Here is a 12621-nt window from a genome sequence, read left to right as displayed (position 1 = left end):
GGAATTCTAGTCCGTGTCAGCAGGTTGTGGCTTGGGGAGCAAGAAGCACCACCAAATGGCTGGGGCAGACAGGTGGGAAGCTTTAGCCATCCGACACAAATCGTGCGACGTGGTCTATAACAGGCCAGAGTTTACAGGCAGGCTGCGGTGGCGGTTCTGGTCCAAGACTGGGACAAAAGGAGAGCCCGGAAGGTCATCGACAGTTAACAACAGATTTACTTAGCCACAGGAAGGGAAGAGCATTCAGAGCAGGGGAAAATTATTCTTCAAGGTTACAGCTTTGGGCACAGGTCTCCTCTGTGGGTGTAGTCAGAATCCTGGGGGAAGACTAATAGCTCCAAGTGTCCTGGACGGTTTTTGCACAAAGGTGACTTCAAAGTTCTATCAACAGCCAAAGCCTTAGTCCTCTGAGAGAACTGAATTGAGGGCGGTGTCAATAACTTGGAAGGAAGAGCTGGCCTAATCTGCCTGGGACAGTCTTCGGATACTGTTCTCACCACGTGCCCACATCACTCTTGTACAATGTTTTTATTGTTTCTGTGGTTTGGTCTTTGACCTGCTCAATACTTGTCATTAAGTTCCATTTAAGTCTATACCCTTTGTTCATATTTTAACTTGTCAGTTATAATTTTTAATTGTGTCATGATCTGAGACAAACATGGATAGAGAGACAGTCTTAGAGTTAAGACCTGGATTCAAGTCCTACATCTGACACACTAGCTGAGTGACTCTGAGCAAATGTTAAATTCTGCCTCAAGCCACTACAAACTACAGCTGAGTTCCCAATCTGCTTTAGTGGAGGGAGTTTACACACTAAGGAATTCTCTGAGGAAATCACAAGTCCAAATAAGAAAGATCTAAAAAGTATTTAACATTTCTACTTTTGATTGAGTTCTTTATGCATTAGAACATGAACAATTTTTTGCCTTATCAGAAGTGATGATTGCAACTCCCGCTGTTTACAATTCATTTGAGGCAAACCAGATTTAAGCATTATTTGTATATATAAATCTCTGTTTTAGTTGTTATTTTTAAGCAATATAGTGTTGTCTTCTTATGTATCCTGCAACTTGCTTCATTTTTCAGGTTGAATTCAGACCATTACCATTCACAGTTTTAACGGTGGTTTTCCACCCATAAAATCCTGTTGCATTATTGTTGGGAAAAATCAACACAACACTAACACACAGCCTACAATGACAGTGATAATTCAATCTTAACCTCGTGAACGAGCACAAAGATACTCACCTTCATTACACAGAGTATGAGGATTCAACTTTTAACTGTTATCTTTTAAAAATCCATGCTTTTTGGTGTAGGGGACAGAAGACCAGCCTTGGAGGACTTGGCTTCCACTCTTGCCTCTGATACATACTGGTTGTGCAAACATGAGCAAGTCAGCTATGCATTCAGCATCCCAAGCAACTCTCTAAGATTACTATTACAAAAGAACTACCACTGCATGAGCAAGAGTTTCAACAGGCATCTCCTACACCCATACAGCAAAAAGCACTCTGCTGAAAGGTGACAGGGGAACCTGAGATTTGTTCCTCCTTAACCAAGGTTACTGGAGGTCAGGGAATAATGTAGATGAACCCTAGATTTATCTAAGTATGTGCCTGGTCCACTTAGCTCCTGCTAGCAGCAGTGAGGAATAAGCTTGCAACATAAACCATACATAAAATTTCTTCCTTTAAAATACAGCACTTCACATTCAGTATTCTCTACCATTCTACCATTCTTTCGTCCACATGCACGGCTCCTCCCTCACCCCTTCCAAAGGTAACTCAATGATGCAGGATACCCTGCTTCCACCATTTCTCATTATTAGAATAGCTCTGGCACACACCTGCATATTCTGGGATTTGCCCCAGTCTACTTTTAACAATACAACTTCTGCTATTCTAGTCAGGAGTACCATACTTGTGAATAGTTTCCTCAGTTCAGGCACTGATCATCCTAACTGCTCCCTACTTTTGTGACCAGTTGGACTCCCGGGGAAAAGAACCCTGCCTGTTGATAACCATTGAGTCTGGTCTGAAGTTTCACTTCAAGGACTACCAGTCCATTATCTGTATTTTCTGAGATAAAATACTTCTGACAGAAATTTTAGAATGGCAAAACTTGGAGAAAACAACAAAATACACCCACTTTCCTCCCCTTGGTAGAGAGGGGGAGGGGTTGCAGGTGAAGAACGTTGAACACACTCTCAGAAGCGTTCATTTTTGCTCGTCCTTTGTTATGAGGGTTCGATGTGTGGTGTGTGTAGAGAAATTAGTGCAAAAAGGACATCACTAAAACAAACTCTGTGTGTGCATGGCTGAGGTTGGGAAGGTTTGGGTTATGACTCTATGAGATCACTCAGCTGCTGTCCAAGCCCCTTTCCTGATTTCTTCCTCAATCCTGGCCCCTTAGACAAGTATATACCTTGGTTACCTTAACTATGGGAGAGTCTCAACAGAAAGTATGGCATAAGAGAGCCAGATGCCGGAACTTGGGAAACTTTTACCTCAAGGGAATGGGGAACTGAATGAATGAAACAGCATTTATTAAATGCCAAGTGCCATACTATGCACTGGGAAGATAACTCAGAAAACAAGAGACACTGCCCTCAACAAGCTTACATTCCAGTGGGCATACTGAGAAAGCACATATAGTGGGGCAGTGGCCACAAAGGGGCACCTTGGTTACAGCAGAGCTCAATGGTGCCAGAGGGGAGCACACTGGCCCTTGGAGGCCAGAACAATGCCAGAGCAGATTCGATCATGGTTCCAGAACTGGTAGAGAGGATTCATGTTGGGGGCAGGAAGGAGGAGTCTGGAAAGAAAGGAGGGAAGCAGAGGAAAAGAAAGGGAGAAAATGAGAAACAGATCTACTTCTCCACTCAGCTCAGAAGATGGAAGCAGCATCTCCACGTGCCCATTGACCTTGCAAGTAAACAAGGAAGAGGGGAAGTCACTGAGTTCTTGCTCCCTCAGCAGACAGCAGGGAGTAGACATGAAATAAGGCCAAAGAGAAAAACTACAGCAGCCCTACCTATTGCTTTTAGTCAAACTAGGTCACACACTTCTAGCCACCTGCTCTAATGCTAAGGCCCAAAGCTGTAACTCAATGCCACACCTCCCTCTCTTCATTTGCAACCTCCTGCTGGTAGCTCTGCCAGGAGGTAACACAAGTGAAAGCACAGCCTGACACAGAAGTCAGCCTTTATCAGTCCAGTCCCCGGGATCTCTCGGGGACACCCAGCCACACACATCCCAACATTCCTATGCCGGCAGGAGACAAGTGGGAGAGGGGTGAACTATTCTACTGCTTCCTCCCATTCAAACAGCTAGAAATAATCAATTGTTAACCAAGGAAGGCAGAGCTAGGACATCCTGCAATGAGACAAAAACATGTCTATTAGCAGCTGACAAGGAGCCAGTGGAAAGACTGAAGATGCTTCAGAGGGAATTATTTCTAGAATAAGGTCTAGAACATGAGGGAGAAATTTAAGCAAGGGCATAGGCAAAGAAGCCTTACCAAAGAGAAGGGGCTGTGTGGTACCATGGGCTGTCAGAACACCTGGAGTTGAAACCTCTTACCACTTATTATGTGACCTTGAAAAAGTCATATAACCTTCCGGGCCCGTGTCCTCAATCTTATAAAAAGAGAGGGCTGAATCATGTGATTCCTGTGATCCCTTCCTACCTATATTTAGGAATCTAAAACATCTTTCTATGTGATAAAAAGGGGGAAAAAAAACAGACAGTGATTCTGAATTTATAGAGAAATTGAGAGAGAATTTGTGGGATTTACCAAAATTTTTAAGAAAATAGCTTGCCACCTGAAATAAACATGGGAATGGAGAAGAGAAGTGCTTGAGGACTTGAGCAGACAAAACCACTATAGAACAACCACTATGGAAAATTTGAGATCTCTCTCTGAGGTTTCCTTTTCCTTAGCGCTCTACTAATTTTAGCTAAGTGTGTGCAATGCTTAAAATCTGACATCCATGATCTTCAGAAGATTTTACATTATTAAGGCTTCTCTCCAGTATTACATGATGTCAAATTCCTACATTCCTTATACATTCAAAAGATTTCTAGTGTAAACAAAAAAACTATACTCCTAAGAGAAGGCTTTCCCCATCCCGTTCATTATTCATCAAACTCTCAAGTGTGAACTTTCTGGTGTTTAGTAAGATGTGACCTCTGGCTAAAAGACTTTTCACATTTATTACATTCATAAGGCTTCTCTCCATTGTGAACCCTCTGATGTCTAGTAAGGTGAGTCCTCCGAATGAAGGATTTCCCGCATTCATTACATTCATAAGGTTTTTCTCCTGTGTGAACTCTCTGATGCACAGTAAGAGCTGTGTTCAAGCAGAAAGCCTTCCCACATTCATTACATTCATAAGGTTTCTCACCAGTGTGAACTCTCTGGTGTAGGTGAAGACCTGAGCTCTGGCAAAAAGCCTTCCCACATTGACTACACTGATAAGGTTTCTCTCCGGTGTGAATTCTCCGGTGTAGATTGAGAGCTGAGCTCTGACAAAAAGCCTTCCCACATTCACCACACTGATAAGGTTTCTCTCCAGTGTGAACTCTCTGGTGCACACTAAGATGTGTCTTTCGGAGGAAAGACTTGCCACATTCTACACATACATAAGGTTTTTCTCCAGAATGAATCCGCTGGTGTCGGTTAAGTTCTTTTTTCTCGAAGAAGGCTTTCCTACATTCTGTGCATTCATAAGGTTTCTCTCCAGTGTGAATTCTCTGGTGTCTAACAAGTTCCTTTATCTGAAAGAAGGCCCTCCTACATTGTGTGCATTGATGAGGTCTGTCTCCCTTGTGGATTCGCTGATGTTGGGTAAGGTGTGTGTTCCTGTTAAAGGCCTTCCCACATTCTTTACACAGGTAAGGCTTCTCTCCAGTGTGAACGCGTTGATGCTGAGTAAGGTCTGTCCTCCGGTAGAAAGCCTTCCCACACTCATTACATTCATAAGGTTTCTCTCCAGTGTGAATCCTTTGATGTCGAGTGAGTCCTTTTTTCTGAAAGAAGGCCTTCCCACATTCATTACACTGAAAAGGTTTCTCTCCAGTGTGAACTCTCAGGTGTCGAGTAAGATATGTTCTCCAAGTAAAAGACTTCCCACATTCCTTACATTCATAAGGCTTCTCTCCAGAATGAACTCTCTGATGCCCAATTAGAACTGTACTATGTCGAAACGTCTTGCCACACTGATTACATGTATAAGGTTTATCTCCAGTATGAACATTCTGATGTCGAGTAAGGTCTCTCTTCTGAAAGAAAGCCTTCCCACATTCATTACACTCATAAGGTTTCTCTCCTGTATGAATCTTTTGATGTCGAGTAAGTTCTTTGGTCTGGCAGAAAGCCTTACCACATTCATTACACTGATAAGGTTTCTCTGTAATATGAATGCTCTGATGGCGTGTAAGATTTGTCCTCCGGCTAAAGAATTTCCCACATTCACTACATCCATAAGGTTTCTCTCCAGTATGAATTCTTCGATGCAGATTAAGAGCTGTACTCAGGCGGAAGGTTTTCCCACAGTCATTACATTCATAAGGTTTCTCTCCAGTATGAATTCTCCTGTGCTGAGTTAGATGCGTCTTCTGGCTGAAGGCCTTGCCACATTCACTACATCCGTGAGATTTTTCCTCACTGCTCTGTTTCCTCTCTAACTGGGAACCACATTCCCAGGTTTGTCTCAACTCGGAGGCACAAGTACCATCCCTTACGAGGTTTTCCTGGAATAACTCATCCAAAGAAATGTCCAGCTTTGGGACTGACTGTTTGATTTCAGGCCTTCTCTCCCAGCCTGAAAGAGAGAAAAGTGTAAATATTCCATTTCTTCCTGCATTACACTTGGTCCTATCTTCTACGTCCTCCATCAGTAAAGACCACCAAACAATAAAATACACAATATATGATGCAGCATTATTTTTGTGTATCATGAAAAGCTTTTACACTGATGCTTAAACCAACACTCACAGGAAAGTCAAAGACAGAAAGGACATTTCATCATTTCTCAAAATAAGCACACCAGCATTGTTCTGACGGAAGACAATCAGTAGGTTCTACCGGGGAATGGCTGAAGTACATTCCTATAAAAGGATCTGACTTCATGTAAAAGATGACAAACATGAAGAATTCAGAGAAGTATGTGAACCGTTTGAGCAGGTCTGCACAACTTACAGCCCTCAGGCCGCTTGCAGCACACCAAAAGATGCCACGCACCCTGAAAAATGTAGAAGAAAACATCCCTTGTCTGCAGAGGAAATCCTGTAAGTGCCCCAAGGGCCATAAGCACAAGCTGTGCAGGCCTGTGTTAGAAGGAGTAAGGAGAACAAAACACACAGTAACTACAAAAATGCAACCTAATGTGCAATTTGAATGGCCAACGACAGCCCCAGAGAAGAGCTGAGCACATGCACCTCCCTCCCTGTACTGAAGAGGTGGGAGATTCCAGGTGTGGAATAGTATATACATATATGATACCAAAGGGTAAGAATGTTAGTTGTGAACTGCTCTTTTTCCTTTTTGTTTTCATCTTATAAGGGAAAGCTTGTTTGGTAGAGAAGTGGGAAGAGGTTTATTCAGAAACAAATATGAAGTAAAAATAAAATGGATCAATAAAAATAAGACGATTGTTTTCCTTGAAGGATGTAATGGAGAGGAGGTCTTTTTTTAGTTAGAAAACTCATAAACATACATTTATTCAGGAAATACAATTATTAAAGAGTTGGCTACTTGTCAGACATGTTGTGGTGAGGTCTCCTCTCCCACATGCATTAGAATAGATGGCTGCTGAAGTCCCTGCCAACTCTGAAATTCTGTGAGTAGCAGAGCAAGCAGAAGAGGGAGACTAATGCTTGTCAAAAGGGCTCGCTACTACTGTGGGGGAGACCCAGAGCAAAGACCAAGCTGAGGAGGGATTTTCTATAAACAGTGAAACACTCTAGATGCTCATTTTTTCACATGTGCTCATGTCATCAAGTCCCAGAATACTAGAGAGACTCCTGGATAAGATCCTTAATCATTTAAGAGTTTGGCCTACCTACCCATGCAGGGCAGACCAGGTGGATGAAGAACGCCTATCATCCACACCCTAACACGCAGTTAGATGGACGAGCTTCAGATGTTATCCAACAATACAGCTTTAAAGCTTAAAACTACAGTAAGTCTTTTGGGACCTTACATATTTATTCATATCTTGGAGGGATGGACACAGCAAAAGGATATTAAGTTGGGCCAATAACTGAAAAGGAGAAAAGGCTGAAAAGACTTTGGGAAACGAAAAATTCTCTTAATGTCCTCAAACTTCTCCCTGAAACAAAGGTTCATATCTTAGATTCAAATATTCTCACAGTGTTGTTGATGGCACATACAAGAAGAATAATTTCACATGTAAAATATGTAAAGTCAATATCTCAAAGACCTATTATTTCATTAAGTGTGGAAACTACTTTCCTCCACCAATACTGGCTGCAACCCATCTATAATTTAAGAATATTGGTTGCCTAAGGCTGAGAAAGAAAAATTGATAAGGCCCACAGTCACATAGTTAGTAACTGTCAGGGGTCAGATATATGGTATTATTAAATGCATAAGGAAATATTAAAAATTTACAAGAACTGCCAGTCTACAATGGATAAATGGTCAAAGAATATGAACAGAAAATTTCAAAAGGGGAAAGACAAACTTAAAAGTCAACTGAAAAACTGCTCGACTTTACTTTTAATCAGAGGCACGAATTAGAACAACTCTGAGGATCCTTATGCCCAATATATTGGCAGAGAAAATTAGAAGCAACAAAACTCAATGCCAGGGTTGTAGAAACTGGTACACTCATTCATTTATGGTAGAATTTAAAACTTGTAGAAATTGTAAGGTGAGTACTCTGGCAATATGCAGTGAAAGTGACAAAATAATAAGTGTTCGGTATATAACTTGTTTTTTTGAGCTAGCTACATAAAGATTCTCATGACTGCAGGGATGGAGGAGATGCAGCATCAGGAATTTCCTATCAAATGATATCACTGAACTGGAACAAAACCAACACAAAGTGTTGGGAACTGAAAGAAATGTCCAAGTAGGGAATGGTTAAGTAATGTCGGGCAAATTGTTACCATAAATGCTAGTCCACACTCCTTAAGCTGACTGGTTGGAGAACACAAAGAGATGTGGACGAGCCTTTATGAAATAATGCAAAGCAAGAGAGATGCAACAGGGACTCCTGGTAGTACAAACGCACAATGGATACACAACAGGAAAACAGCGAGAAGGAACGGGGCTCTAGGAAGGCTCTCCGGCCGGAGGTCAGCTCTTCCCCACATTCCTGGGGAGGGAATCACGGGCAATTTCCTGGATCCACATTTTAAACGTGCTTCCTGTTAACAACCGGTCGTGATGTTGTACGTTATGGTCACTCACTCACTTACCTGGACAGGTGCTTCTTAAGACATCTCCCTCTGGCATCCACAGTTTCCCTCCTCGTTCTAACTGATCTATCACATCTGGTTTGGAAATGACGAGTCCTATTTATTGGAAACAGAAAAGTGCCGGGTTCAGATAACTATCTCAGAATTCAATCCAGCCCAACAAACATTTATTAAGCACCTCCTATGTCCTTTCTCTCTCTCTTGGGAAAAGTGAGCATGCCAGGAAGGCCCACAGGGTACGACAAAGGATTGCTGGAAGATGCTCCCTTCCTGTTACCTGGAAGCATGGGGAAGGAGGTCACAGACCAGATTTGCATCATGCTAACAGAACACACATCGTTCATGTCTTCAGAGAACTCCCCGGGGGAGAAACTTTGACCTGAGGGAACAGAGTAAAGGGAGGTACAACCTCAAGGGTCATACAACCAACCACTTGATGGCTGTATAAAACAAAGGCCTCTTCCCTGGCAACAGGCGAAAACCCTGGTGTTTGGCCAAAAGGATTAATAACTGTTAGGCAAGATGTGAAGTAAAGGACACTCCAGAAAGCCCAGAACATGTACTAAGGAAGAAAGCAAAGCCCTTCCAACAGGCAGATTCGGAGGCAGAGGGGACACCGCGCTTACCCAGGCAGACCAGGTTCCTGTAGTTCTCCAGCATCACGTCCCTGTACAGCTCCTTCTGGGCAGGGCGCAGGTGTCCCCACTCCTCCGGGGTGAAGACCACAGCCACATCTCTGAACGTTAACAATTCCTGAAACATTGGACACATTTGTGGGTCCTCAAGGACTATCCTAGGGAAGAAAGATGTGGTTGTCCAGGAACTGATAGGAGAGGTTCTCAATGTGCAAACTTCAATGTGTTCCAAGTCAAATACTTACTGAGCACCTACGATGTACCTAAGTTTGAACTAGACTGTCAATCACGCGTCATTTATTCACTTGCTCATTCAGTAAGCATTCTGAATGCTGGTCTGGCCTGAGTGCCAGGCACGGGGCTACACACTGGGGATGTAAAGACAGAAACAAGTCAAAAGCTGTCTGCAAGCAGCCTCATCATCCTGGAGGAGAAGGGGATGCCTGCACCCTAAATACTGACAGAAATGAAAACTCAAAAAACTCAGTAATTTCAGAGGGGAAAGCACGAGTACCTGGCAAATCTGCAGAGGAAGCTACATGCACGTGGAGGAGGGAAAGCCTGAACTGAGTCTTGAAGAAAGAGTGTAAGAGGTGGAGATGATGAGGAAGGGCATTACACTCTGGAATTCTTGCGGGAACATTCTGGTTGGAACACAGACCATCAAAGGAAGCTATGCAGAAGCAGCATCAAAGCTGCTAGTAGAGAGATTGTACTTTGTGGATTACAAAGTCCTTTCTTCACAACAGCCTCACCAAACACGGGCATGGGCGCTCATCATCCCAACGAGCAGCTGAGAGGCCCTCTAGCCTAACCTGACCAAAATCCTCTCCTGGGACTTCTTCAAGATACGGTCCTCCAGTCCCTGGCTGAGCGGGTGCTTGGAGAGGACTGCCAACACCTCCCAAGTGCCCACTGAACTTCTGGAGGGCCCTGTCGGATGTTTATCTTGATTTTAACCAACTGACATCTTTCACCTGCCTCTCCACAGCTTCCTGCCAACGTTCTTAGCCTCTCACTCTGCAGCCCGGGAGAACAAGGTTCATCCTTCCATGTGACAGCCCTTCACATAGGGGACCAGCTGTTCGCCTATCATGCCCTCCACCAAAGGCTTCTCTATCTTTCCTAAAACAGAACACCCTCAAACAAAGGTTCTTAGCCGTGTTTTGTGTCCTGGACCTCTCCTACTTTGAATCATCTACAGTGAAGCCTATGGACCTCTATTTTCAAAATGTTTTAAATACATAAAGAAAAATACATAAGACTACAAAGGAGACCAAGTGTATTGAAACAGTTATCAAAATATATTTTTAGCTGACCTTTTTTTTTTTGGCTAAGCAATGGGGTTAAGTGACTTGCCCAGCTAGTAAGTGTCATGTGTCTGAGGCCAGATTTGAACTCAGGTCCTCCTGCCTCCAAGGCCAGTGCACTATCCACTGCGCCACTTAGCTGCCCCCAAAATATATTTTGAAAAAAATCACAGACCCCAGGTTAAGGACCCCTGCCCTAAAACACAGTTGATCAGAATGAAAAAAGTATCTTAGATGTGACATGACCAAGACAAAGCATAAAAAACACACGACCTTTGCCATTCTAGACACTACGTCTCTTAGTACCAGAATTAGCTTTTATTTGACCATGTCACATCGCTGACTTTTACTAAATCAAAGTCAATCATTCAATGCGCATTTATTAAGCACCTCGTATGAGCCAGGCACTATGCTAACCACTGGGGAAATGAAGAGAAGCAAAATACAATCCATGCCCTTGAAAAGCTCACGATCGATTAGGAGAGAAAACATGAAAACAACTGTGTACAACCAAGGTATAAAGTGTGTCTGTGGAGAGATATACCCATACATGCATATATATGTGTGTATACATATATATGTGCGTGTGTGTGTGTGTGTACACACACACACATATACATGCATAGATGGATCTAGGAAGAATAAATAGGAAATAATTAATAGAGGGAAGGTACTTGAATACGGCCGACTGGGAAAGGGTCTCCAGTAGAAGGTAGGAATTTAGTTGGGACTTAAAGGAAATGAGGGAACCTAGTGGCAGAGTTGAGGGACAGCGTTCCAGGCATGGGGACAGTGAGAGAAAACGCCAGGAACAAAGCGATGGTAGTTGAAATAAACGTTTACTGACTGACTGATGAAATCTTGGCTTAAAAAGGACCCAAGTCCTTTCACACTTGCATGTGCCTCCCAAGATTTAAAACTCCTCCATAACAGAGGCTCCCTTTTCCCTTCGGATCCCTGCCCCGGCACCGAGCCTGGCTCACGGTAGGGGCAGAACACTGGCTACGCATGGACTGACTCGTCCTGTCCAAATCCACGTAAACGATGCCGCGAAGGCCCCGGGGTCCCGTACGCAGTCAATTCCTCCCAGGACACCAGGGAATGACGTTCCAAGGAGGCTCCTCCCACTCACCTGGCGGGCGCTGGCTGTCAGGAGTCCAGAGGCCATTTCTGCCTCCTCAGAGCTCCCAGCAGCCGGGGAGGGGCGACAGCGCTGGGGATGAGAAGGGGACAGAGAGGAACTTCGATGCCCCTCGGTTCTGAGACCCAACCCATCTCTGCGGCTCCCCCCGCATCGAGTCCAGAGGGGACTCTGGGGGGCGTCACTCGGGCTTCGGAGAGAGGGGCTCTGGGGTCCAAGGGGGCCATGGGGAAGGGGCTGGGGGGCCCAGAGAGGAGGGGGGAGATGCAGGGTCCGGGAAGGCGGGGCCCCGGGGCAGGAGCCAAAGGGGAGGTGAGGTCCCAAGGGGGAGGGGCTCCAGGGTCTAGGCGGCAGGAATCAGGAGCTGCTGACGTGAAGGGGACACGGGCTGGGGGCCGTTCCCAGGGCGCTGGAGCTCCCCTCGAGGATCTTACATGCTTCCACACCACGGGCGGCGTCTTCGGGGGCCGCCCCCTTTGGGGTAACCCTCTCTGGGGCTCCCACAGCAAGATCCGAAGCAAGTGCACAGCTCAAGAGTGGCAACTTCCGGTTCCGGTAAAAAGCGCGCGAAGGGAATCACGTGGGACGCGAAGTCCTGCCCCGCAAGGCCTTTTGGGAAGCGTAGTTCGGGCTCCAGGAGTGACTCTTACGCATGCTCCGCAGCCACCCGCCTCGGCCCAGGCGACAAATCCGCTTCAACAAAATAAGCCGATCACGTCAGGGGCAGAGGATCTGGGGAGCGAGAGGGGACTGGGCAGCCTGGACATCCCCCGCATCCTCGCGACTCAGAAAGATGGGGATGCATTGTCCAGAGGGGCTCTCTAGGGCCCTAAGCCAGGATGGGCAGGGGCTCTGTGGAGCATGCGCGGAACCTGCCCCTGGCCTCTGAACAGTTTCACAGCTCTAGCGCCCATTGGCCAGGATGCGGGGGCGGGTCTCAATCTGTGACCCAATCAGAGGTGAGGCTGCTGCCCAGCCCATCTCCCAGCCTTGTCTTCCCTGGTCTTCTGGGTCCTGATCTCCCTCTTCTGAATGCCAGGGTCTTACCCCACCCCCCCCACCCCCATCCCGGGCTCACAGTGACA

General features: G+C 45.2%; 1 protein-coding gene across 2 annotated transcripts; it reads right to left on the bottom strand.

The window, feature by feature from the left end:
- Positions 1-198: 198 nt before the first annotated feature.
- On the bottom strand, positions 199-12404 carry LOC110204526 (uncharacterized). 2 transcript variants are annotated; one of them, XM_020980712.2, is made up of 5 exons: positions 11971-12404; positions 11528-11608; positions 9077-9203; positions 8451-8546; positions 199-5827 (listed from the first exon to the last, which is right to left on the bottom strand). In XM_020980712.2, the coding sequence occupies exons 2-5, from the start codon at positions 11561-11563 to the stop codon at positions 4155-4157; spliced, it is 1932 nt and encodes a 643-aa protein (XP_020836371.1). In that variant the 5' UTR covers positions 11564-11608; positions 11971-12404; the 3' UTR covers positions 199-4154. The 2 variants fall into 2 exon arrangements, with proteins under 2 accessions (XP_020836371.1, XP_078010666.1); XM_078154540.1 differs by lacking the exon at positions 11528-11608.
- Between the last annotated feature and the right edge of the window lie 217 nt (positions 12405-12621).

The sequence above is a fragment of the Phascolarctos cinereus genome, unplaced genomic scaffold (assembly GCF_003287225.1).
Source record: "Phascolarctos cinereus isolate Bilbo 61053 unplaced genomic scaffold, phaCin_HiC Scaffold_545;HRSCAF=1173, whole genome shotgun sequence".
Taxonomy (NCBI): Eukaryota; Metazoa; Chordata; class Mammalia; order Diprotodontia; family Phascolarctidae; genus Phascolarctos; species Phascolarctos cinereus.
This window is presented reverse-complemented; position numbering and strand designations above follow the sequence as displayed.